General features: G+C 47.1%; 1 protein-coding gene across 2 annotated transcripts; it reads left to right on the top strand.

Annotated features, from left to right (window-relative positions):
• The first annotated feature begins 1,933 nt into the window (after nucleotides 1-1,933).
• Nucleotides 1,934-25,993, top strand: LOC144196510 (cadherin-2-like). 2 transcript variants are annotated; one of them, XM_077716743.1, is made up of 16 exons: nucleotides 1,934-2,156; nucleotides 5,260-5,386; nucleotides 15,658-15,875; nucleotides 16,536-16,691; nucleotides 16,867-17,022; nucleotides 17,449-17,593; nucleotides 17,668-17,840; nucleotides 17,907-18,044; nucleotides 18,175-18,360; nucleotides 18,436-18,689; nucleotides 20,772-20,914; nucleotides 22,385-22,621; nucleotides 22,887-23,120; nucleotides 23,558-23,697; nucleotides 23,774-23,941; nucleotides 24,417-25,993. In XM_077716743.1, the coding sequence occupies exons 1-16, from the start codon at nucleotides 2,097-2,099 to the stop codon at nucleotides 24,645-24,647; spliced, it is 2,766 nt and encodes a 921-aa protein (XP_077572869.1). In that variant the 5' UTR covers nucleotides 1,934-2,096; the 3' UTR covers nucleotides 24,648-25,993. The 2 variants fall into 2 exon arrangements, with proteins under 2 accessions (XP_077572869.1, XP_077572867.1); XM_077716741.1 differs by having other exon boundaries at nucleotides 16,533-16,691.
• The last annotated feature ends 810 nt before the right edge of the window (nucleotides 25,994-26,803 follow it).

Genomic DNA, 26,803 nt, shown 5'->3' with positions numbered 1-26,803 from the left:
CCACCGCGCTCCAGAGAGTCGGTCGCGTCATGGCGGTGACTAACGGCGCCGAGCCAAACGCCGACTTGGCCGTGACCAATTTGTTTGGCTTGGGCGGGAGGGAGGACTCGTCGTCGTCACGCCAAAACAATCACTCCTTTTGGAGAATCCGTTAGCACACGGGTGGCAAAGTGGCGGCCCGGGGGCCAAATGTGGCCCACCACCTCATTGCAGGGGGTGCTGGAGCCCATCCCAAATAACTACAGGCACCATTTGGAGAAAAAAAACTGTCAGCCATCCAATTACAAGGAGAAAAACAAGCAAAACTAGCACACTACTAGCCTAGCATTGGTGTTTTTGGGATGTGTGAGGAATGCAGAGTACCCGGAGAAAAGCCCCCGTCACCCCCGGGGAGAAGACACAAACTCCAAAGTGAGATATGAAGGATGAAAGAAGGCGGCGGCGGGCGGCGGCGGGCGGGCGGGCGGCCACATGGTGGCTTTGCCTCTGAATAAGTAAGCGCCTTCCTTCCATTTCAACCCCCCCCCCCCCTCCAACTTTTGATTCATTTCATATTTTCATTTGACGGCGGTGGTGGGCGGGGCCACAGTGGCCCACTTTCCCGCGCCACGCTATTCCTAAAAGCACTTTTTCATCACTTCATTTGAGAAGGGAAGAAGAACGTGTATTTTGCCGTTGCTAAGTTAGCCCCGTTAGCTAATCTAGCGCTGTAGCTAAATAGCTCATCTTTTCCAATGAGGATAGGATCAGGAAGTGACTCTAAAGCCAACAGGAGGTGACCCGGAAAAGGCCCAATATCCTCAGAAATTGACCCGATATCAAAAGAATATGATGCCACCGAAAGCCAAGATGAACCAAATGAGCCAAAATGGCCGCCGACTCTCTCGGTTAGATTTTTAATGGCCGCCGACTCTCCCAACGCTAACAGATTGGATTTCTAGTGTAGTAGAATTGCACGTTTGGGGAGTAAAAACTCACCAAAACACAATAAAAATGGATATAATTGAGTTTTACAAAGATGAGGAAAGTGGGCCGCTTGTGGGTCGCCTGTGGGACGTTGGCACGCTGGCGCGCTAAGCTAGCGCTGTCATGTAATTGGACTTGACAGTGGTGAGCGCTGAGGATCACGTCAACGAGCCGCGCTCCCAGACTACCGTCAAACGGCAAAGAGCGGGCGGGAAAAAGGAAGAGGCGGGAGAAATCTTAGCCAGTCGCACAAAAAAAATAAAATAATAAATTAAATGCTAGCCTAGCCACTAACCAGATGAAGAGAGGAAAAAACGCCTGCGGGCAAACATCCCAAAAAAAGAGAAAAGCTTACTTAAGAGAGACAACAAGAGCCCAAACGGAGAAATGACAAGCACCACAAGCCATTTGGGAAAATCACCCAAATGCAATGAACACGATGCACTTGAACGCACCACACGTGCCTTACTTTTATCACTTCCGATGACCCTTTTTTTTAAAAGATACATTTTGCCTATACCTATACACATCTATTGGCCTATTGCTTTCATTTGAAAGCCTATCCCATTCTAATTTCTATTTGCCACTGTCCTACGATAACGAGTAAAATTCAAATTTTCTGCTAAACCGTATTAAATAAGTTCCTATTGTCCTTGTTCTATGTTAGCAAAAATTCTACTTGTTATTGTTCTATGTTAGCATGTGGAAGTGTTAGCAAAGTTCACTTGTGCTCAACAGTGTTAGCTCAATGATTTCTATGTTTACATTTAAGCGTGTATTTGCCCCGCCCCCCCCAAAAAATCAATGTTATATTTTTGTGTTTGTCCACGACCACCCCTGCTTTGAAGGAACGCCTATCGTTATTTTTTGGCCTGTAGGGGGAGTAAGAGAGGCGCTTGACAGCGCCGATGAGGAGGAGGCGAAGGAGGAGGAGGGAGGGAGGGAGGGAGGAAGAAGAGGAGGAGGAGGAGATAGTGGGCTCACTGGGGGTCTGGCTGCTGAGCCGAGCGCAGAGGCTCGCAGTCGAGGGGACACTAGGCCAGGCCAAGCCAGGCCAAGCCAGGCAAGGCCAGAGCGGGCGGGCGGGTGGGCGTTAACACGGCAGGACGGCAGAAAGACAGGAGCTCGACATGCGGCCATTGTGGATCTGCTGCTGGACGCTCTTGGCCTCCTCGGCCACTCCGCTGCAGGTAGGCGCCTTGAAAGATAAGAACCTCCCCCTTTTAGCTCACCGGCCAACACCGCCGGCCGACACGGCGCGGGGATTAGGGAGACCCGCAACCGGGCTGATCCCGGGTCAGCCGCCGGCGGGGACGCGTTGGTCTGGCTGATTGACGGGGCGCTCGATGGCTGATCTCAGAGCAGTTGATAGCCATGTTGATGTTACCATGGTGATTTGATTTTTTTTTTTTTGGGGTGGGGAGACGGGGTTTTTTTTCTACTTGGGCTGCTGGGGGATGTTTGTGTGTGTGTGTGTTAGTGCGTGTGTGTGTGTGCGTGTGTGCGCGCGCGTGTGTGCGTGTGCGTGCGCACCCAATTGACTTGGCATGGTTTCTATTCAAATGAGCATGTACTTTCATCAGTGGACTACTTTTCTGGCTAAACTAGTGGTGTTCATCTACCCAAAAATGTTTATGTTGTTATTCTCGCTAAAATGTCTTTTTTTCCGCCATTGACTACAATAGACGTCCAATTGTGGTGGAAGTGCAGGTGTTGGTTCGCAATTTTTTGGGGGAGAGGATGATGCGCGTTAACTCTTTGGTTGCTATGACGACGAATCGATTCAAACTGGCTGTGATTGTTCTCACCCAAAGAAATCATTAGTTTTCTTGATCAATGCCAAATTGCAATCATTATTTAGATGGTAATCAATGACAATTTCTTGTCGCTGTAACAATGTGTTTATTATTTTTTGTCATGACTTTTTAAGATAAAAATAAATGTATTTTCAAATATACAGAGGATGTTTCCCAACATCAACAGGAAGTGACCCGTAATTACCCATAATCAACTTCAAAGTTATCAATGAACAGGAATTGACTATAAAAATGTGCTAAAATCGACAGGAAGTGACTCATAATTGGCCAAAACATGTGACCCATGAGGAGGAAAATACCCAAAAAACAAGAGAAATCAACAGGAAGTGACCCTGGAGTTGGCCAAAATGACCCGAGTACATGTAATCAACTGGAAGTGACCCTGGAATGCTCTAAAAATCAAGAGAAGCTAACCCTAAGCACCCAAAACAAACAAACTATTCCGTACGGAAGCAAACGGCGGTATTTCGCCGTCCGATCCGGAGGCCCCGTCGGAGTGTAATCCGGATATGCTAAATCCGCCTTTTTGGGTTAAGTGGACGCAAATGGGTGCGCCGCCTCCCCCCGCTAACCCATTAGCGCGTTAACAAGCCGCAACAGATGCCTGACACGCCAGCCGGGCGGCGGGGAGGGTCGGTGGGGAGGGTCGGCGCCCGCCTTCCAAACAACGGGGCGCGCTCGATTGACCCGATTGTCGGGAGGGCGCCGCCGTTATTGTTCCCTTGCCGACCGACTTTACGCTAACGCCGCCATCTTGTTCATGGCTAAGGACAAACAAAACTGAAATTCCTGGAACAAAGCGGTCGTGCAAGCGGGTCATTAGTAGCATTTGGGCTGTTGGCCCATCAAGTATTCGTATTTTGGGTCGCGGGGGGTGCCGGAGCCTGGGGGGAGGGGGATTGTTGGCCAGACATTCGCAGGCTAATCATAGCTGTGGGGCGTGTTAGCATCCAATTAGCCTAGCATGGTTGTTTTTAGGGGTGTGGGAGGAAAGTGAGCTACTTGCAGAAAACCCACACAAGCTCAGAAAGAACATGCAAACTCCTCACCAGTAAGAACCACCTGGGATCGAACCCTCGACCTTAGAACTGTGAGGCTGACGCACTAACCACTTGGACTCTGTGCCACAAAATGTTGTTGTTTTGACCCACCCAAGATGGCAGCTATTTCAAACACACTCAAATGGTCCCCACAAAATGTTATGTTGTTATTGCCCCACCTAAGATGGCCGCCACTTGACACAGAGAACATGTCAGATGCTGACGCACAATATTCTAACTTTTTTTTTACCTACATAAGATGGCCGCTATTCCAAACACAGTAGAGTGGTCCTCACAAAATGTAAAAGTTGACATTGACCCACCCAAGATGACCGCCACTTGACGTACAGAGACCATGTCAGATGAGGTCATGTATTATTATCACGTTTTTTGACCCCCATAAGAGGGCTGCTATTTCCAATGGTGCCACAAAATGTCATTGTTTTTGACCCACCTAAGATGGCCGCCATTTCAAACACACTCAAATGTAAAGTGGTTTTTGACTCACCCAAAACGGCCGCTAGTTGAAATCCATAATGGGAGGAGGAGAGCCATTCGGACGGCGCCACCCACGCATGGAAAAGGACTTTGATTGGAACACGGCTTTAGCAAGCATATTGGCGACCCATCACGTCGACAGACGTCCAATCCATTTGTAATGGTGGACCTGAAAAGACAAACAATGATGATGTTTAGATGCTTGGACGTCCACGGCCGTCGATGGCGGCGGCGGCGAGTGACATAACGGGGGAAGTCAAATTAGGGGGAAAGAACGCTTGGGTCAAAGGTCAGCGCGGGGAGGAAAAAGGAAGCTGACACAATAGTATCCTTTCCATTGTTTCAAAATGCTGCCTGTTCACTTTCACTATGAAAGGAAAAGGTTTTTGCTGACCAATCATCTGCCGTCCAATCCTCCGTCTGCTATCAATTTCACTTAGCTAAAGCTAACCTGGTGGGAAAGTGGTTAGCATTTCCATCTCACCTCCCATCGAAAAATAAATAGCAGGCTATGCTAATGACCAGCTAAATTGTAAATGAATGAATAATAGTATTTTTTTTTATCCATTTATATATACAAAAAAAATCTAACTACTCTATCTAAAATGGTCCACGTGAAATGGAGTTGACGTTTAAGCGCCCCCGCGAACCAACCCGAGTCTGACACCCTTGATTGAATCGATCATTTTGATGGCTATTTCTCTCTGGCGTGTCTTTTTTGACGGTGGCCAAATCAAGGCATTGTCACCGTGGTTTTAACTCATCGCTAGCATCGGGACGGAGATAATCCCTTTTGACGGGAGGGGGGAAGGGGGAGGGCTCAATTAATGCAACGTTCCCAACTGACAAGCACGGACGCCATTTTCAAGCGTCCAATTAACTACCGCCACAATCCTGATCCCCTTTGACGCCATTTTTGTTGTTGTTGTTGCACGCAGGTGGCGCCGGCGGCCCTGGCCTCCAACCCGAACGCCGGACCCCCTTGCGTCCGGGGCTTCACGCGAGAGGAATACCAGGCGGAGACGCCACGCCGGGAGGAGGAGGGACGGCGGCCCGTCGCCAACGGTCGGTCTCGCCTAATTCTTGGCTCGCGGTCGGGGGGCGCTTAAGAGTGCTAGAATGGGGATTGAAGGCAGGGGGGGGGGGGGGGGGGTCGGGCGGGGTTTATGGTCAAGACGCACTGAAGCGGGATTAGGCCAATAAGCCCGCCCACCCGCACACATACGAGGTGGTGGGGGGGGGGGCAAGAAGGGGGGTGGGGGGGGGGGGGGGTCACACGAAATGTCCTACAAAAAGAAAAATCCCTCTTAGTTGGTTGGACATTGCAAACACGCACATTTGACCCCACCCCCTCTTTAATATTCACGCATTTGCACCCTCCCCACACGCGCACACATCTATACAGACTGTATTTTCTGGCATTTTCTGTCGTCTATAAACCGTGTATCAACTTATAAAGGCCTTAAAATGGTTGAATTTGACATTTTCTGGTGTATAAGCCGCACCCTGATTCAAATGTGTCCACCTCCATATTCATTGTTTTAATTGGGAGTAAAAATGTGTTACTTTGGAGGGAAGATTACAATCTTTTTTTTTTTTTGAGATGCTGGATAAATTTCTGCTGTCAAAGTGGCGGCCCGCGGGCCAAATCTGGCCCAACGCATCATTTAGTGTGGCCCGGCCGGGAAAGGAAATGATGAGTGGCCACTTTCAGTTTTAGGATCAAATTAAAACAAAGAGCATAGTTGTATATTAAATGTCCTAATTTTCCCCCTTTGATATTAATAATTGTCATTTTTTAATCATTTTTTTCTGTGTTTAGTTCAAAAATAATTTTGTAAAATCTAAAAATATATTTAAATAAAAGCTCCAATAAACATTGTTTTAGATCTATAAAAAACGAAATATTCAGGGCTTTTAATCCAGTTGTTTTAAACCATTTATAAAAATTAAAAAATACAAATATTCTATATCTAAACTGGCCCAAGGGAAATGGAGTTGACGTTAATGCGGGCCACCAACCAACCAACCAACCCGAGTCTGACCCTCTTTGCTATAAATTGATTGCACGTTGGGAAAGGGCGTTGTGGAAGGCACTCTGACCGACTTTAATGGCGGACGTGGCCATATTTGGCCCGTACTCAGCAACAGGATTTAAAAAAAAAAGAAATAAATAAAGGTAAAAAAAAAAAACTGCCGGCTTAGCGGCGGCGGCGGCAGCGGCTTAAGTTGAAGATTGAAGGACTTAAATATTTACATTTTATCCACGGCATGAAAGTGGAAGCGATTTGTTTACGCTGGCAGAGATTACCTGAAATGTTATGAAAAAAAAAAAAACAGTTTATGCGCAGGAAATGAAGCAAAAGCAAATGTTTTGAGAAGGCCGCCGTCACCGGGAGTCAAAGTTTACCTGACAATTTGACTCGTATGACTGTCATACCTAACTAAGACATGAAAGATTTACAGGTTTATGACCGTCAATATCATATTCAAAGGGTCGGCTTTTTCCCATGAATTTATTAAAAGGTATTGAGATTGAGTGGGAGTGATTGTTTTTCAAGAAAATGGTTGAGGCTTTTAACATGACGCTTGAGTAGAAGGATTGAAATCGGGAAAAAAACAGCTTTTTGTGGTCGTTTTTTGGCATAAAAAACTCCCCAAATTGAAAAAAAAACCGAGACATGAACGCTGTCAATTTGTTCCAAATTTCAACGCCTTCTACTCACTTGGATCAAATTGCGCTTTTCCGTGTCTGGTTGTTGTTCAGTGGGTGGGGCTTGGCCAGATACCCTATTTGGGGGGGCCATGGGGCTTTTGGGGGACTTTCCACAAAGACATAACTGGACTTTTTGTCTCTTTCATTTTTTGCTATTCAGAACGCAACTGCTGTGGAAAAAAAAACCTTCCAAAAATCAAGATTAGGAGTTTCAAGTCTGCTTTTTTTGGCCTCCGAGTCAAAGTACAACGGGGGAGGGGGCGGGGCAGTGTATTCCAGCGAATCGAATGTGACCAAATCATTTGTTTGTTTTTAAATATTTCCGAAGATAGAAAGAAAAAGAGAAGTTACAGGGTTTTTCTTTAAAGTGAAAAGACATGTAAATGGATTAAGAAAGATTTCATTTGGATGATCTATTGGACAAAATAAGTAAATCAATTCTATTATTTATTGCTGCCAATTGTGAACAGATGGGACGTCGTGGATTGTGGTCAATGGCAGTGAAACACGACAAGCTACTGAAAAAAAAGACCGTTTAAGCGTCCTATTGTTTTCTTGAAAAGTCAAATGGAAGCTTTTTCAGTTGAGAAAAGAAGAAAATTGATTTGAACTTTTACTCTGCGAAAAACAAAAAGGCAACAAAAGGGATGTGCTCTGAATGAGAAAGGTCAAAAAGTGAGAGAAAGAGAAAAAAGAGAGAGGGGAAAATGCTCAGCAAGGCAAAAGTGGCTCGTGTGCTCGCTTGAGCGAGCTTGGACAAACGCCGTCGAGCGGAACCAAAAAAACACTCTCGCAGTCGCCGTGGCCGCAAAAACAAGCGCGTTGGGGGGGGGGGCAAAGAAATAAAACAAAAAAACAATAACAGCTCACACTACATGTTTGCCCATCGATTTGAGGTAGAAAAAAACAAGTTGGAGGATTCAAAAATGGGGTTTGTGGGAGTTGATTGAAGGAATTAAGTTGATGTTTTTCTGTCAGATGAGTGCTTTAAACAAATGTTAAACTTCTACTGGTAAAACGTGTCATAAGCACGCTGCAAAGTGACGTTGCTAGCAAGTTAGCTGCCACTTTATATTCTTATTCTGTTAAATGAGGTTGATTTTGACTCACCTAAGATGGCCACCACTTGACACACAGAGGGCAAGTCACAATGATGTCACCTATTATTATAAAGTTTTTTTGGACTCCCATAAGATGTATTTCAGATGATACCACAATATGTAGTTGCTTTTGACCCACCTAAGATGGCCGCCACTTGACACACGCACACTCAAATGGTCCCCACAAAATGTAAAGTTGATTTTGACTCACCCAAAACGGCCGCCACTGGAAATCCGTAATGGCAAGGAGAACCAATCAGATGGCGCCACCCACGCATGGAAAAGGACTTGATTGGAACACGGCGTTAGCACATTGGCGACCCATCACGTCGACACACGTCCAATCCATTTGTACTGGTGGACCTGAAAAGACAAACAATGATTATGTTTGGACGACCACGGCCGTCGATGGCGGCGGCGAGTGACATAAAGGGGGAAGTCAAATTAGGGGGGGAGGGGGGGGGGGCGTTTGGGTCAAAGGTCAACGTGGCCAGGAAAAAGGAAGCTGACAGATTAGCGATTGTTTCAAAATGCTTCGTCTTCACTTTCACTACGAGAGGAAAAAAAATAATAGCCTTCAACTTTTTTGCTGATGATTCAGTCCCCGCCTCCTGGCCAAAGCCAGTTGAGATAGGCTCCAGCACCCCCCGCGGAAAATGAAGATAAGACAATAGTAGGGAGGAAGAGAAGAAAAAAACTGCCAACACAAGACTACAAAGCAGCATCAAAACGACAAATAGCAACAAAAAGTATAGGCTATGGCTCGGGAGCCACATGTGGCTCTTTTCCTTGGTCCATACAGCTCTCGCGAGCTAAAATATGATGAGACCAAACGCATCGATGGGAGCGTCACGTCGGCAATGAGGCTTTAGCGCCCGCCGCTAATGATATATTTTTCTTCATTAGCAACAGCGAGTTAGCAACATGCTAACGGCAAATTCTTCCATTTTAACATCAGTGGTTGTGGTTTGAAAAGTCAACAAAGGATAAAGTTTGTGGTGTTTGTGCGCGGAGATTTAATCAGACGTTTGCTGATTTGCCGGGCTTAAGCTCCGCCCCTTCCCCTCCCCCTAAATGTACTCTTTGGATTGGAGTTGGATTACGTTTCAGCAAATAGCGCGCGCTCAGGTCGCAAAAACACAGGATTTGCTCTTTTTACAAATCCACGTGCCTGCCTCAGATAAAGCGCCCGTTGAATGATAAGAACCTCCTCCGTGGGGTTCGACTCTGGGGAAACGGAAAGCCTTTTTTTTTTGCCCTTGAGAGAGATAGCGGCCGTTAACCCTTTCCTGGACGCTTGTTGCGACAGTTAACCGACTTTTTGACCAACGGACTAGTTTTGTTAAGACCTTTGACCTCATTGAACAGATGATCCATGAATGCCATTTTGAAGGCTTTTTCTTGGGGGGGAGGGAAGACTTTGACCTTTAACCTTTGTGAAGAGATGATCAGTTCATGTAACTTTAAGGACATTTTGGGGATGGGACACGTTGGCCTTTGACCTTAATGAGAAAATGATCTGTCAATTTGAAGGCAATTTTATGGAGGGAGGTCACACTTTGACCTTTTGGGGGGGGGGAAAGGACAAATTGATGTCAATGTGAAGGTGAATTTTCCTCAATTTTCACCTCCAAAATGGCTGCAGCAAGTGCCAAATGGCTACTTTATCCCTGGGTGTTTTTTCATCCCCGTGCGCACGTCCCCCGCCCGCAGCGGCGCCATCGATTTCCCCCGCCAACCAGATTTACGCCATTGACCGCTTCGGACGAAAACGCGGGATCTTGTTCTTTTTCACCTCACTAAACGTTCCCCAATTTAGGCGGCCATCTTTTCTTTTCTTTTATATATTTTTTTTGGGAGGACTCCATCAAGGGTTTCGCCCGAGCCCGGATTGCAATTTCGCCGTAAAGCGGCCAGTCGTGGTGGCGCTGGCGGCGGTGGTGTGGATCCGGCCGGATGGAAGAAAAATCCAATGCGAGAGAGAGACGGACGCCCTCGGGGGAAATCGCTTTTCTCCAAATAATCAAACCGGAAATAAACACGGGTGAAAACGCAATTATCTCCCCATAATGGGAAAAGGGCCAGGAACAAAAAAAAAGGGAACAGGAGAGGACCGTGGCTGGCGTACCTACCGAAGGGGGGCGGGCGGATTAACGCTCTTCTCCTCTTTTTGACTTTTGGGCAAAAAAAACTGCATTTTTTTTTTGTCCCGAGTGAAAAGCGGAACATTCTGGAAATCTGGTTTCGGCGGGGACTTGAAATTAGACTCGGTGGTGTCCAAACTGAGGCCCATATTCCCATTTTTAATGAAAATAGAATAAAATAAGGAAGCTGGAGTTCACCTTTATTTCTGTTGCAGCGCTCAACATCACCACTAAATGGAGCCAGACAGAAAATGTCATTGAAGTTGATGAATGAGACAGTGGTTAGCACATGCGCCTCACAGTCCCGAGATCGAGAGTTCGATTCCCGGTGGAGTTTGTGGGTTTACCGCGTAGTTTTTTCTTAAAACATGCTATGCTAATTGCATGCTAACTTGCTGTGCTAGCTCTGATTGATTGGTTGCTGGACAAATTGAGCCCCGCGATTAGCCGGCTACCAATTTGGGGCGTGTCTTTCCCTCAAGTTGGCGGGAATAGGCTCCGGCACCCTCTCGCTAGAAGAAACGCTGAGAAAAATTCATTTTGGGTGACCGTCGACGAAAGCCAACGGCGGCGTGTCGCCGGCCAAACGCTAAAAGCCAATTACGGCGCTCTTTAACGTGCGGCGGGCGCTCTACGGCTGGATCCCGGCCGGGCCGATGGCTCTATTAAAGGTGAAATGAGAAACGGGGAGGGCGCTTTGATTTCCCCGCGGGCTCTTTGGCGTCCGCAATTAAATAAAGAAGGGTAATGAAGTAAATCTCATTTGCCCGGGAGGCCACCGTGGCTGGGCTGGACTCGTCTGGACTCGCCGCCGCGGCCGATATCGATCGTCCCGTCGCGATAACAGATGGCGTCTCGCTTAAAAGAGCCGACTTTTGGCGAAAGCGCCCCTTCGGATTTATACGTGGCTCGTAAGGACGATTTACATCTGGAGGCCAGTCAGCGTTTCTCCGCCGTCAAGACGAGACGGACGGACGGACGCCAAATGAAAACATGGCGCGGGAGCTAATATTTCAACATTCAGCACAGGCCAGCGCGCGCTTCCGATAAATGGCCTCCACTTCAATTGGCCATGGTTTGTGCCCGCTTCACAAGGATTGGATGTGCCGTCTTTGGCGACCCATCCAAGAACTTATTTGACATCATGCCCTGAACCAAGATGGCCTCTTTTTTTGATTGTCATACGACTACATCAAAATATTCATTCCATTTTTGAACCACCCGAGCATTCATTTTTTAGGACACGAGAGAAAACCCACACATGCGAATAGGCAAACATCACACAGCAACGAGCCACCCGGAATCGAACCCTCGACCCCAAAACTGCGAGCCCCACACACTGACCACAGTTCCACCGAACCGAACGGTCTTTTATTCAAATATGAATTGCGTCCAAGTTTTCCAGGACAAAAAAAGTGGGGCGTCCCCCTTTTTGGTCCAACATCAGCGCTGGATTTTGGCTGAGTCCGCAAATTTCCCGCCGGTCATAAATCGGCGAGTGGCAGCCACGTTCCCGCTGGACCGCCACTCAAGCGTGGACGCAATTTTTTTCGGGGTCTTTCTTTTGAACGGCTCCACTCGTGGCAAACAGCGGGAGGCGCTAATTGGCGTCCGTCCATCCGTCCGGGAGAGCGGCGAAACGCTGCCGCGGCTTTTTGTTTACCTCCACGGCTGGCGTTTTGATGGATTGGATGCGCGTGGCGGAGGACCAAGACCGTCCAAACCCCCCCCCCCGGCCCGCCCGCTAACGCATAAATTATACGCTACCGTGTTCCGGTACACATTCCATGGCGGTTTTGTAGTGGTCACGCTTGACTGCCATTGGCGGGGGGCCATGTCTAATCTATCAAAATAATCAAAATATGCAAAAAATGTTTACCATTGATAAAATGTGTGGTTTAGCTAGTTTTGTTATGACAGCCGCGTTCACCAAAATCCATGTTGCCAAGTGAAACTGGCTCTGTTGGCCCCAAAATGTCCGCCTCCCTGTGTTTTTGCGGCTATGGCTTCTTACGGCAATCTCATTGGTATATTTACAATAAGCATGTCTGTCCAATTTCATGTTACTCAGTCAAACTGGTTTTGGGGGCTGCGCTTTTCAAATATTGAATTGAAAAAAAAATGGAATTCTTCAATCCAAAATGGCTGACTTCATGTGTCTTAGCAGAAATGGGTCCTTGACAATATTTGACCAGTATAGTACTCATAATTGATGTGCCTAGCAACAAATTTGGCTGTTTGTAGAAGACGTAGACCTCATTTTGTTCACCTTGCAGCCAAAATGGCCAACTTCCTGCATCCACCATTTTTCACCACTACGTATCTTCATAATAGAAGCCCCTCCTAAATTTCCAAAGCCTTCATTTGGAGCTGGAATTTCCCAAACAAGACACTCCATTGGCGTCCCACTCATTTGAAGCGGGAGGACTGGCATCCATTCAAACGGATTGACGTTCCGCTGGCAATTAAATAGTTTTTTTCTTTTTTTTGGAACGCATTTGTCGCCGGTGACGCGCACGCGCGCACGCACGGACGTGTAATTGCGTATTTTCCACGGCGCCGGAGCGCGTCTTAATGAAATTGACAAAAGATCCCATTATCCACATTCCCGAGTGGCTGCCAGCCAGCCAACGCCGTTACGGCGAAACGCCGCACGCCGCAACCCCTGGCGTCGCTTCCAGACGCTCGCTATCTCGCCTGAGCCAGCCGTCGCGCGCACGCGCGTGGTGGGCCGGCGGGTCTGAAAAGTTGAGCGCTTATTTGTGATGATTGAGCGCGGCTCGGAGAAATTGTTTGGGAAAAATGTGCTTTAATCCGGTTAAGTTGCCTTTGTTGACTTTTAATCTTTGCTCCCTGTTTATGTAAACGCCCGCTTCTCTATTTTTTTTTTTTTTTTGGTGCGCTAAGCTTATCGCAGACGACCGCGGACGGGAACGCCAAATCCATCTTTACACCGAGTCGGCGTTTTGTAGGTTATTTTTTTTCTTTTTTTTCGGAAGGTCGCTGGCCCTTCAAAAGGCGACGCGTGTCCTTTTTATGGCTTCATCAATTTTTGACTCACCCGCTCTGAAGGCTTTTTAGTTCATATTGTTGCTTGGCGGTCACATCGGCGTGGCGTCCTGACCCGCTAGCCGCCGTGCTGCCTGGAAAGATAAACAAAGAAAATGGAGTCTGCTGGTGCGTTCAGGGACATCACAGAGGCTTTTAATGGGGGAAAAGCACATGATTTGACACTTGACTCCAGTGTTTTTTGTTTTTTTATTCATTTTAGTGGGCAACAGTGGACACTCACCATGTTTGAGATTAGATATCATGCTTTGTTGGGAATGTACATAAGTCACCCTATCAGATTGTGTATTTATATTTGAGCACCGACCCCGTTAGCTCGTCCTGGCAAATATCGTATTGGCCTGAATATAAGACGACTCCCTTTTTTTTCACGACACAAGTTTGAAAAAAAAAACAATTTTAATACAAAAAATTAAATGAAAGTACATCTGAATGAAATGATCATAAAATAGTGGTTCATCTTTGGTACCGCCCATCCTCGAAAGGGTGGCGGGGGGTGCTGGAGCCTAACCCAGCCGTCTGTCTCGGGTGAAAGGAAGACGACACCCTAGACTGGTCGTAAAGCACACACAGAGACAAACCGCCATCCGCACCCCGATCATATAGCCAGCCACCCGCGGGAATTGAGCCCGCGCCAAAGTCGGGGCGAGTGAACCACCACACCACTAGGTGGCCTCATGACAATACGGATATATTGGAGAGAACATTTTAAACATGTAAGGAGCACTTTTATATATATTACAAATACAAAGAATATCCAATACACTACAATTGTGAATAGAAATGTCATTAAAGTGTTAATAGAAGGAAGATGCTTAGTCATTGCCACTGAAAAAAGTTATAGATGAGTGAAACCATACATTTGCATATGTAACTGAACATTCACCATTTTAAATTCCGAGAACCGCGTGACCAACCTTTGAATTTTTTATCTGGTGGCGAGCGTCTAGCGACAAAAAAAACAAAAAAGGTCCGCTAAATAATTTGCCGAGCGAGCGATCGCGTCGGCCGCGCTCGGGCTTGTTTTGGCGCCCGCTCGTCTTTGTTACGCTCCACTTCGCCCCCCCTTTTTTTTACCGTGGAGCAGTGGCGTGTTAAATCCGACGGCGGGCCTGTTTTTCCACACCGGCGTAGATAATGAGCGGCCTTTTGCGGTCGGCGGGTCCGCGGGGGGAGACAAACGGCGGCGGCGGCGACGGCGGCTTTCGGAGAACTGATGCATCGCAAAAGAACGGCGGGCCCTCAAAAACGGCGACGCTTGTCGACAGGACATTTGGTAGGCATGTGTATTAAGAGGAGACCGACAAAAAAGTCTCAAGAAGGCATGGAGGAGTCGGCCATTTTGGATTTAAGTGACCATTTTGAGGTCAGTTGAGCTATTTGCAGGAGTCAATAAAATCCTTTAAAAATCCAGCCCCCAAAAACGGTACAACTTATGGACATGAAATTTGGTAGGGATGCGTATCAAGAGAAGACCAACAAAAAAGTCTCAAGAAGCCATCCCCAAAAAGACACAGGAAATCAGCCATTTTGGATTTGATGCGATCATCTGTAAGGCAATTGACCCTTTTCTGGCCCTCACCTTCAATTCTTCCAAAATTCGGCTGCTAAAGCTAACTTCATCTGGCAACGTCAAATTTGGTAGGCGTGTCTATCGTGAGTGGACCAATGAAAAACAGAAGCCCGGAAAGACGTCGCCGGTCGTAGCCAATGTGTCATGATGGATTTTCCACAGGTGGAATCATCTAACACCCTAATTCTAATGACTTCTTCCATGGAAAGTGGCATTCTGGATTAAAAAAAAGAACATCTGCAAGTAGGTGTGGGGTGCCTTGAAACAGTCTGACGTCCAAGTTAAGGAAGGCGCTACCTGTTGCCTTGACAGCTCGCCAAAATGTCAAAGCAGGTAGAAGAAGAAGAAGAAGAAGAAGAAAAGCCTTAAAAAATCCAGTGTTTTCTTTTCTTTTTTTTGGTGCGCTTGTTTTTAAATAGCCGCCGCGTGAAAGCCAGTGCAATTAAACGGCGAGCGGGGTGGAGCGCCACGCCGACGGCAACGCAAACGCCACGCAAACGCTCTCGGGCAGAACAAAGCCGTCGGGCGCCGTCGGGCTCGACGTCTGCTTTTTTGATTGAAGGATTAAAGGGATTTACTTTGGGCGCTTTAATTAGCGCCTCGCCTGGTTTGCGCCCACCAATGGTCGGGCCGTCGTCCACCGAGAGAACCGCGGGGGGCGCCGGAGAGAATAGATGGAAAATCTTGATAAAAATCTTGATTTTTTTTCAATTTTTGGGGTGTCTTTTTTGTAGTGATCTTCCGGGACTGCGGCCAAGGGACGGTCCGACTGGACGCCAAAAACGCATCCCACTTCCACGTGAGCCAGGAGGGGGCGGTCTACGTGCGGAAAGGCGCGGGGGGACCGGGGGACAAAATGGCGCTCATCTATGCTCGAGACCCTCACAGTCAACGGACTTGGAGGACCACGGTGCGGATTTTTGATCAAGGCGGGGTGACGGAGGCACGGCAGGTGAGGCCACGCCCATCCATATGTTGGTTTTATTTTGATTGAAAAAATAGCTGCTTATGTTCTTTTTTTTGCCCTTGCGTATACACATGATTCTCTTATTTTCATTGTTTTTGACTCATTTCATTTAGTTTTTAGTTGTTTTATTTTATGATTTTTTCTCAAGTTTTGGCAATTTTCTTTATTTAGAATTTTACTCGATCCAAATTTTTTTTACCCTTTTTAGTCCTTTAAAAATCAAATTATTCTGTATGCTTTAACTGTAAAATGAAGCAAAAACCAAAACCACCATTTAATATTAAAAGTATTCTTTTTTTGGACTAAATGAGTTAATTGAATTATCCCCAAAATTCCCACGGCTACACTGGATATGACACGCTATTTAAAAAACAATTAGTCTCTTTATGTCCCTTTTTAAATGCCTTTTTTATGCTTTTTTTACGACCATTTATTCCCCGGACAACATTTAAGCTAGCCCATGGCGCCCACAAATATGCCAGGTTTTTCACCCCCAAAATTTCTAAAAAAAATACCCGTGCATCACGTTTTGGCGAGTACCAGGTGGCGGACATTTACCACAAAAAAAAACCAACATTTTCTTTAAAGAAGCGCCAAGTCAGCAAATCCACGTAACGCTTCTTTACCTGTTTGACGTTTTAGCAGAAGAAGAGAGCGGACTCGGAGACGCTGTTCCCGTGGCGCCGTGGCGGCGGCGGCGGGGGTGCCGGAGCTCTGCGGAGAGTCAAAAGAGACTGGGTCATTCCTCCCGTCAACGTGCCGGAGAACTCCAGGGGACAGTTCCCCGAGGACCTTGTCAGAGTAAGAATTCAATTACTTCAATTGCTCATTTATTAGGAACAAGCTAGCATACAATTAACCTTAGCCGGCCGGAATCAAACCCAGAAGGCTGAAGCAATTATTTTGAAAAAAAAAAAGCAGTTTCATTTGACGAACGATTGTGGTCAGCTACGCTAAAGTCAAAACGCTACCGCAGATCCGATCGGACCGGGACAAGAGTTGGCTCCTACGCTACAGCGTGACGGGTCCCGGCGCCGACCAGCCGCCGACGGGCATCTTCATCATCAATCCCATCTCGGGACAGCTGTCCGTCACCAAGCCTTTGGACCGGGAACACATTGCCAACTTCCACGTGAGTTTACCATAAAAAAAATAATTAAAAAAACATCATAAATCGTGACGACCGGCCGTAAAATTCAACCGAGAAGTGTCGTTAATTACAGGTGTCGTGACTCGACCTTGCCTGCCGTGCGGGGAGGGGGGGCGGGGTTAGAAAATGGGACAGATGGTCGCTTCTAAATCACCCTAGCGTATGCCGCCGAGTGTGGCGTCTCGGCCAAAATGCCGTCGTTACGGCACGGTGTTTTAGGTGGCTAGCTAGCTAGCGTGACACTATTTACTGGCACATAAGTGGCCCGCGCGTGCGTATAAGCCGCACCCCCCTTAAAATTGCGTGGAGAGAATGAGAATGATCTCATGAATATTTACGGGGCTGGATGGAAACCGTCTTTAATTGGCGAGGAGCCAAAATGGCCAAGCTAACCCGTGGAACCCACAGTTACGAGCCCACGCCGTGGACCTGAACGGCAACCAGGTGGAGTCGCCGGTGGAGATCCACATCAACGTCATCGACCAGAACGACAACCGGCCAGAGTTCACGCGCACCGTCTTCAACGGAAGCGTTCCCGAAGGCTCCAAGCCAGGTACGCTCAAAACCTCAACGTGGCCCACAAGGCTCCTCCCACAAAACATGCTGCCCCCCCCCCCCCCCCCGCAGGGACCTTCGTCATGACGGTGACGGCGGTGGACAAGGACGACCCCAAGACGGCCAACGGGATGCTACGCTACAAGATCCTGACTCAGAACCCCCAGAGTCCGTCCACCAACATGTTCACCATCAACAACAAGACGGGCGACATCATCACCGTGGCGGCCGGCCTGGACCGCGAGGTGAGCGGACGACCCATAAGTGGACAAAACCCCAGCTGAAGTGGATGTGATTTTCTTTTTTTGCAGAAAGTCTCCCAGTACACGCTGATCATCCAGGCCACCGACATGGAGGGCAACCCCACTTACGGCCTTTCCAACACCGCTACCACCGTCATCGGGATCACAGACGTCAACGACAACCCGCCCGAATTCACCACAGACACGGTAGGCCACCGATCATTGGGGCTTCAACCTTTTTCAAATTGTAGTCTGTCCCCCGTCAGGGCCCAAAAGTTTGCCCGCCTCTGGGCTAACGGTTAGCGCTAACCCAGGTGACCAATTCTGCTCCGTCCAGTTCTTCGGCGAAGTCCACGAGAACTCGGTGAACGTGGTGGTGAGCAACCTGACGGTGACGGACAAGGACCAGCCGCACTCGCCGGCCTGGAACGCCGTCTACCGCATCGTCTTCGGAGACCCCGTGGGGCACTTTTCCATCCCCACGGACCCCGCCACCAACGTGGGGCGCCTCACCGTGGTCAAGGTGGGCACCCCCCGTCCGTCCGTCCGGTCGTCGTCGGCTAAGGTTCCCGCCAACCGGTCCCTCCCTCCCCCGCAGCCGGTGGACTTTGAGCTAACTCGCTCGTACGTGCTGAGCGTGGCGGCAGAGAACGAGGCCCCGCTAGCCCGGGGCATCCACCCGCCGCGCCAGTCCACGGCCACCGTCTCGGTCCGCATCCTGGACCTGAACGAGAGCCCCGAGTTCAGCCCCGACCCCAAAGCCATCAAACTGGAGGAGGGGCTACCCGCCGGCTCCATGCTAACCAGCTACACGGCGCAGGACCCCGACCGCTTCATGAGGCAGACCGTCCGGTGAGCTCAAAAATAATTTCCGACTTTGATACCCCTGCTCTTTAAACAAACTGGAACTGACCCGTTGCTTTGCCCAAAACTTCACTTTGCAAAAATGAACCAAAATGACCTAATTGCCCGCCGCCATTGATGGCGACATCCATCTCTTTGGCTTAAACCGGGATAACGGGCGGCAATGGCCGTCCAATCGTTCTAAAGGGATTGGACGCCTGCTGGGGTTTTGAGCATGTTTTGATCCATTCTGACTTTGAAGTCAAGGAGCAGCTTTTTTTGCAGCAGCAATTGCTCCTGTTTTGACTTTTTTAGCGACGAGCCCACGTTCACCGTTTCCTCTCGGTGACATCAAAGTAGCGCCAATATAAATCCCTCCGTCGAGGAGCTTTCACACTATCGCGCCAAAGTTTTTTTTGCCTCCCGGCCGAGATAAGACGCTCTTAGCTTTCTTTTTTTACATTTTTTTTTAAACGTGATTGGAGAAGAAGAAAACGAAAAAGGAAATAAGATCCCTCGCCGGCGGGTTGGCCAGCGGAGCCGGCCCGCTGTTTGCTGGCTAAATGGAGCGCTCTTGTCTTTGTTGCCTAGCAACAGCCAAGGCTAGGCTAACCCAGGCGCCAACGCCGAGGGTTTGTGATCTTTTTGGGTCACTTTGCATCCTCTTTGGAGAACGAGTGACGGGATTTTTCTCCAAAATCAACAATAAGTAAATTGCTCCACTAGCCCCAAATCATCAGATGAAAATAGACGCCAGCCTTCCCCTTCAAATGAATTGGATTGGATTGGATTGGATAACTTTATTCATCCCGTAATCGGGAAATTTCTTTGTTGCAATAGGAAGAGGGTGAGGATGCAGGAATAGAAAAGGCATTATACACAAATGGGTACTTAATAGTAAGTTAATAAATAAATACATGAATAAATATATAAATAGGTAACTGTGTTGGTGAGATATATATATACATACACATACATATATATACAAGCACATCTACACTGTATCCGAAATTCGGGAGGTCCTAACCCACAGCCTTTTTTGAGTTAAAGAGCCTGACGGCTGATGGGAGGAAGGATCTGCGGAAGCGCTCCTTCCTGCAATGAGGGTGTAGCAGTCTATTGCTGAAAGAGCTTTGGAGGGACTCCACAGACTCATGCAGGGGGTGGGAGGTGCTGTCCATGATGGACCTCATCCTGGTCAGCATCCTCCGCTCTCCCACTTCCTCCACAGAGTCCAAAGGACAGCCCAGAACAGAGCTGGCCCTCCTGATCAGCTTGTTCAGCCTGTTCCTGTCCCTCTCCGTGCTCCCACTTCCCCAACAGACCACTGCATAAAACACAGTAGATGCCACCACAGTGTCATAGAAGGTCCTCAACAGTGACCTGCACACACCAAAGGACCGTAGGCTCCTCAACAGGTAGAGGCGGCTCTGGCCCCTTCTGTACAGGGCATCTATGTTTGTGGACCAGTCTAGTCTACTGTTGAGGTGAACACCCAGATACTTCAAGTCCTCCACGATTTCAATGTCTTTACCCTGGATGTTCACCTGAGTGGTCTGTTGAGGTGTCCTCCGAAAGTCAACGACCATTTCCTTTGTCTTACTGGTGTTGATGTGCAGGTGGTTTTGCCTACACCAGTCGACAAAGGCTGTGATGACTCCCCTGTACTCCAGGTCGTTCCCGTCAGTCACTCGTCCAACAATGGCGGTGTCATCGGAGAATTTCTGGAGGTGGCAGGTGTCTGTATTATGTTTAAAGTCTGACGTGTAGAGGGAGAAGAGGAGTGGGGAAAGCACTGTGCCTTGTGGGGCCCCCGTGCTGCAAGTTACCACATCAGACGTACAGTCCTGGAGTCTCACATATTGTGGTCTGTTGGTGAGGAAGTCGATGATCCATGCAGCTAGGTGGTTCCTTACTCCAGCCACCTCCAGTTTCCCTCTCAGAAGGACCGGCGTCTCAAAACGCCACAGTGAAGTCGCCATTTTCAGATCCATTTAACTTTTGTCAAATTCGACATACAATTACTGCCAGTCCTCGCTCGCTCGTTCGCTAGCTAGCTCGCTCATTCATCAAGCTACCATCTCTCTCCAGGTACTCCAAGATGTCCGACCCCGCCAACTGGCTAGAGATCGACCCGCTCAACGGGCGCATCTCCACCATGGCCGTGCTGGACCGCGAGTCGCCGTACGTCAAGAACAACCTGTACAACGTCACCTTCGTGGCGACCGACAACGGTGAGAGCGGCACAGCCACGGTTGCGACCACAATCATTCCATTCAGACCAAAATTCTTCCTCCGATTCCGCTCATAATGGCTCTTTCTAGGGGAGAGAAAAAAACTATTGTCCGCGGCAAATGGAAAATTGGCGGAGAGAAATGGAATGTCGTGTCCTCCGCGTTTCCTCCGGCGGCGTCCCCAAATGCCAAAACGCCATCGTCACCCATCTTTCTTTATGTGTTCTGTTCGATAGTGGACACCCTTTTTTCTCTGTAGACAACTTTTATTACTTTTTTCCGAGAATAGAAAATTGAAAGCGGGTCAGAGTGGGAAATGTGTCCGAGAGAACATTGGATTCTAGCCACAAAATAGTCCAATAAGAAGCATTTTGGGCTCCATTCACGTCTCCCGAATGCTAAATATCTTGCATTTGCAACTGTCGACTTTACAAGGAAAAGCAGCGATTGAACATGTCGCAGTTTATTATCTGGAATTACAATCTACGATTTTATGGGCTGAAATTAAAACGAGGATTTTTTAATAGCGCGCTTTTGACGACTCATCAGAAACAACAACACCAGCTACCTTGCAAATGTTAACTAAGCAACTAGCTCGCATGCTAACCAAGTAAAATTTATATTTTTACGACACTTTGGCTCATAAAACAACCCAACACATAGGCCAAGCGTCATTTTCCGTATGGTCAAATCAGTCTTGAAAAAAATATTCGGATTAAAATGACAAAATAGGATAGTTTTGGCGACCCCGGCTAAAACCTTGTTGTTATGGTTAGCCTCATGCCATTGACGAAGGCCGCTATCTAGCATGCTAACCAACTAATACCAGTATACTTTACTGCAGTTGAGCACAAAAACAACTTGGTCATTGGTTAAAACAATTTGTGGAAAATATTTGACAAAAATTGAATACTTTCGGCACCCTCGTGTTATAAACTAGGGGCACTAGCCCGCAAGCTAATCATTTAACACATGTTTATTTTATAGCAGTTTAGATCAAAACAAGCCGACTCATTAGCTACACGTCATTTGTGTCGACAAGAAAAAAAGTTTGGAGGAAGATATTAATGCATTAATAACATAATACTTACCGGTGATGTGTCCAATCAGGAAGTTAATCCTTCAGTCGGACGGAAAATTATTAACAAATGCTTCTATTGGCAGTATATTGTTGTTACAATTTAATATTAAATTTGAAAATAAACAAAACGCCGACAGCCGCCGCCATGAACTTGACCGAAAAAGGACGTGACGTTTTGATTCCTAATAGAAGCAATGACGTACACACACAAAAACATGGAATATGAATGACAATGCCAGATGATAAATGCGCAATATTTGGACTCCTTTTGGCAACAAAATAACCCAACTCGTCAGAACACCCTCAAGCAAAATGATTAGACTAACGAATTGGCAGACTTTGGTCCTTAAATGATTTATAGGAATGAAATTGTGTCCAAATGTCTTCAGGCGTGCCTCCGGCCAGCGGCACGGGGACCCTCCAGATGTACCTGCTGGACATCAACGACAACGCGCCGCGCGTCTTCCCCTCGGAAGTGGAAATGTGCGAGCGCCCTCAGGCGGGCGTTGGGCTGAACATCACGGCCTCGGACCCCGACCTCAGCCCCAACGCCGGGCCTTTCGCCTTTGAGCTGCCCCCACGACCCCCCGACGTGCGACGTAACTGGACGCTGGTGCGACTTAGCGGTAAGTTAGTAAAAAAAAAAAAAAATCTGATGTAGTTTTGAAATATATGTGTTTAGAAATAATTTCCTTGAATGCCAGTTGGCAATTATAGTGATACCTCTTGGTTCCAGCCTTCGTCAGTAGAGGTCCCATTGTATTCCTAAAGTTTAGGAATACAATGGGACCTCTACTGACGAAGGCTTTAGGACCTAAAGGGAAAATGACAATAAAGTGAAAGAATTGACGGCTAATATGATGACTAATTTGACGCCTATTTTGACGACAGGAGAGCACGCCCAATTGCGCCTGCGCGCCGGCTCCCTCCCGCACGGCATCTACGAGGTGCCCGTGACCGTCACCGACTCGGGCAACGTGCACATGACCAACACCAGCTACCTGCGCGTCAAAGTGTGCCAGTGCGACCGCCACGGCGACTGCGTGGACATGCAACGGGTGGCCGCCGCCGGCCTGGGCATGGGCGCCGTCATCGGGATCCTCGTCTTCATCGTCCTGCTGCTGGGTCTGTCTCTCGTCTCCCTCAAACTTTGCTCCCTCGTGTCACATTTTTGCGTTGCTCCTCTATTTACGGCACAGGTGTCAAAGTGGCGGCCCCGGGGGCCGGATCTGGCCCGCCGCATCATTTTGTGCGGCCCGGGAAAGTCAATCAGGAGTGGCGACTTTCAGTTTTAGGATCAAACTCAAATGATAGATATAGATTTAAATTACATTTCGTGATTTTTCCCATTTAAATCATTAATTGCACATTTTTAATCATTTGTTTCTGTTTTTAGTTCAAAAATAATTTTTGTAAAATCAAAAAATATATATTTTAAAAAGCTAAAATAAACATTGTTTTAGATCTATAGAAAAATGGAATATCCAGGGCTTTTAATCCAGTTCTTTTAATCCATTTATACCAAAAACCAACCCTCGTCTGACACCCCTGCTCTTGTTCAGTGTCGGTGTTGTTCCTGGGCATGTGGGTGAAGAGGCGGGACAAAGAGCGTCAGGCCAAGCAGCTCCTCATCGACCCCGAAGACGACGTCCGCGACAACATCCTGAAATATGACGAGGAAGGCGGCGGCGAGGAAGATCAGGTGCCAGAAATAAAAGCAAACATAAGAGTAAAAAAACAGGAATAACTCAGTCCGTATTGGCACGGCACCCCCGCAGGATTACGACCTGAGCCAGCTGCAGCAGCCCGACTCGTTGGGCGACGGCGAGTGCGGCGCCAAGATGGGCGTGCGGCGGATGGACGAGCGGCCCCTTCATCACCAGCACCGCTACCCGCCGAGGTCGGCCGCGCCCCACCCCGGAGACATCGGCGACTTCATCCACGAGGTACGCTGGCTTCATTTGGAGCGACTCGCGAGGAGAAATACATTGTGACATCGTTGCAAATGATTCTCCGGCGGTCATTACTCCCGCCGCCCATTTAAGGCCACGGATCGAAACAATGACAAGGTTATTGATGAATCAGATGGCGTAAGCAAAAACAACGGCTGTAACAATCATGGCATATCAGGTATCCAATAATAACAATTAACAGCTGTTGTTGGATAGCCATCACACTGCATAAGCAATTTCCGAAGCGTCCTTCTAGGTCTGCATTCTGGGGTAAAGGTCAGTCCTATCTTCCAGTAAACAGTCCTCGGTGACATGTTACCATCCCGAGCTGGCCCCAGAAAATGCACACATATACACATATATAATGGTATTATCACAGAATAACTCCAACATTCGTCCTTCAGAAAGGATGATAAATGTCCTAAAAGACACAATGGAAATGAATTTTGCCATTTTGGCGCCCCCGCAGGGCTTGAAGGCGGCGGACGAGGACCCGACGGCGCCCCCGTACGACTCGCTGCTGGTGTTCGACTACGAGGGCGGCGGCTCGACGGCGGGCTCGCTCAGCAGCCTGCACTCGGCCTCCAGCGGCGCCGACCAGGACTACGACTACCTGGGCGACTGGGGGCCCCGTTTCCGCAAATTGGCCGACCTGTACGGCGGCGGCGGGGGGGGCGGCGGCGGCGACGACGACGACTGACCCCGCCCGGGCGGGAGCCGGAGATCCATCCGCCCTCGCTGAGGTCTAACGTGCCTTGATGTACATTGTCTTTGGCCGGGCCCCGCCTCCCTCCGATCGGGGTGGGCAAAGTCTCGGGGGGGCCCCGGCCCGCGGACACACGCGTTCTTTTTACGGCCCCGCGTAAAAAAAAAAACAACAACTAAAAAGCGAATCCTTTCATGCACAAAATTTGACTTTTTTTTAAATATAGGACATTATTGACGGCTATAGATGTCCATTGCTTTTAACAGTCATCGTAAATTGGGCGTCTTATTCCATCAATGTTCATTTTAGGATTTGTCATTTTAGAATATTTGGACACACCCGAGTTTGCCCACCCCCGGATTTAGCTAGCGTTAGCCCAAGACCGCTAATATGTTCCCAGTTGGAGGAAGGAGAGATGCACTCGGGTGGACAAAAATGTTTCAAATAATGAACAAAAAAAACACGTTAGCCTTTAGCCGCTAACGAAACATGTGTTAGCCTTTAGCTGCTAACGATAGCCTGATGGAAAAGTGGAAACGGCTCTCTTGGATTTTGTCAAAGCCTGCCATTGACAATGATTGTTTTGTTTCGATTTAGACTGGGAAGACTGGTTGGGAATGCTCACGTTTGTGCGCCATTGACGGAAATCCACGTCCAATTTATTTCCACCGGGACGTCTGGCAACGTGATTAGTGTAAAAAAGGCGTAGGATTGTTTTGTTTTGAACCCCTCCTTGGATGAATTTACATTTAACTCATTTACATACAGGACATAAATACCACAATTAAAATAGAAATACTAAATATAAAACATTCAGATGAAAGAAATAACAATTAAAAGATGATAAAATCCCTGAACCGGTTGCCAGGCAATTTTTCATTTCCATTACGTTTAAAAATATTTAGTTGTACTTTTTTGAATGAATTTAATCTGTATAATCTTATTTTTTTATGTGTGTATGTTTAATGTAAATTTGGCAACAAGGGGTTCATGGCATTTTAAAAAAAATAATAATCCAATTGAAAGGAAAAGAGTGTCATTGTTCATGTAAAGGGGCACAAAAAGTTGATTTTTTGTATTGTATTTTTCATTTTTATTATTATTCTTTTTTTGTATGAATTATAATGGATAATCGGCGAGAAGACACTTTTCTAGTCGGAGGATGTAATTGATGCAGCCGCCGGCCACCAGAGGGCGCTAAGCTCAACGGAAGCCGGAAGTGACCAAAACATTTGGACGCGATGGATGACTTTTTTTTGTTTTGTTTCGGTCGTACTATCCAAAATTCCAAATCCTTGTACATGTTCTTTGGATTACACATTAAAATGATTTTGCATGTTTCTGCATTTTCATCTTCAACAAAACTACAGACAAAAGTTATCGTTTTTTTTTATTTTACTTCAATTACATTTTTAAAAAAGAGAAAAAAAACGCAGATTTCCTTTATTTAAATGTACATGTAAAGTACGGTCGTTTTTAAAAATGGATTTCACTTAATAATCTTAAAAATTCTACATTAAAAAAGTGTAAGGCTAAAAAATATTTCGTATATTTGTAATTTTTAATTGAATAAAGATGTAAGATGAGTAATACACAATTATTATATAAGTAAACCCACTTAAAATGGTCCAAAATTGTTCAACTTTCATAACAAAATATGCTTATCCCTTCTTTAAATTAAAAATATATGAGAGCCAATTACTATGTTTAAAATAACAACCTAAAACGAGTTTAACGCTTTGAAGGCCAAATCGCTGACTCAGTATCATTTGTCCTTTTTTTATAATACAAAACATTATTTTGAAGAAAGCTTCTTCGTTTATAGTGTTAAAATCCTTCTGTTTGAATGTGTTTTTCAAAAAAATAGTATTTTTTTCTATTTATGTGCGTCGGATTGACTGTCTCGCCGTCCCGGTGGATAAAGTCACGTTAAAAAATACCACTTCAAGCGGCTTATTAAAGAAAAAAAAATCATCTTCAAAGAGGTTTGAGCATCCGCCCAAAGGGAAGAATTTCTTCCTTCCTTCCTTGCTAGTGCAAGATAAATAAGCCCCGCCCTCAGGACCATTTTAAAAAAAAATATTATACTATTAAAAAAGAGGAAAAAGATAAAATATACAAATAATTTAAAAAAACAGGCTTGATGTAAA

This window comes from Stigmatopora nigra, chromosome 5 (genome assembly GCF_051989575.1).
Source record: "Stigmatopora nigra isolate UIUO_SnigA chromosome 5, RoL_Snig_1.1, whole genome shotgun sequence".
NCBI lineage: Eukaryota > Metazoa > Chordata > Actinopteri > Syngnathiformes > Syngnathidae > Stigmatopora > Stigmatopora nigra.
Note: the sequence above shows the minus strand (reverse complement) of the source record. Positions and strands in the feature narration are given on the sequence as shown.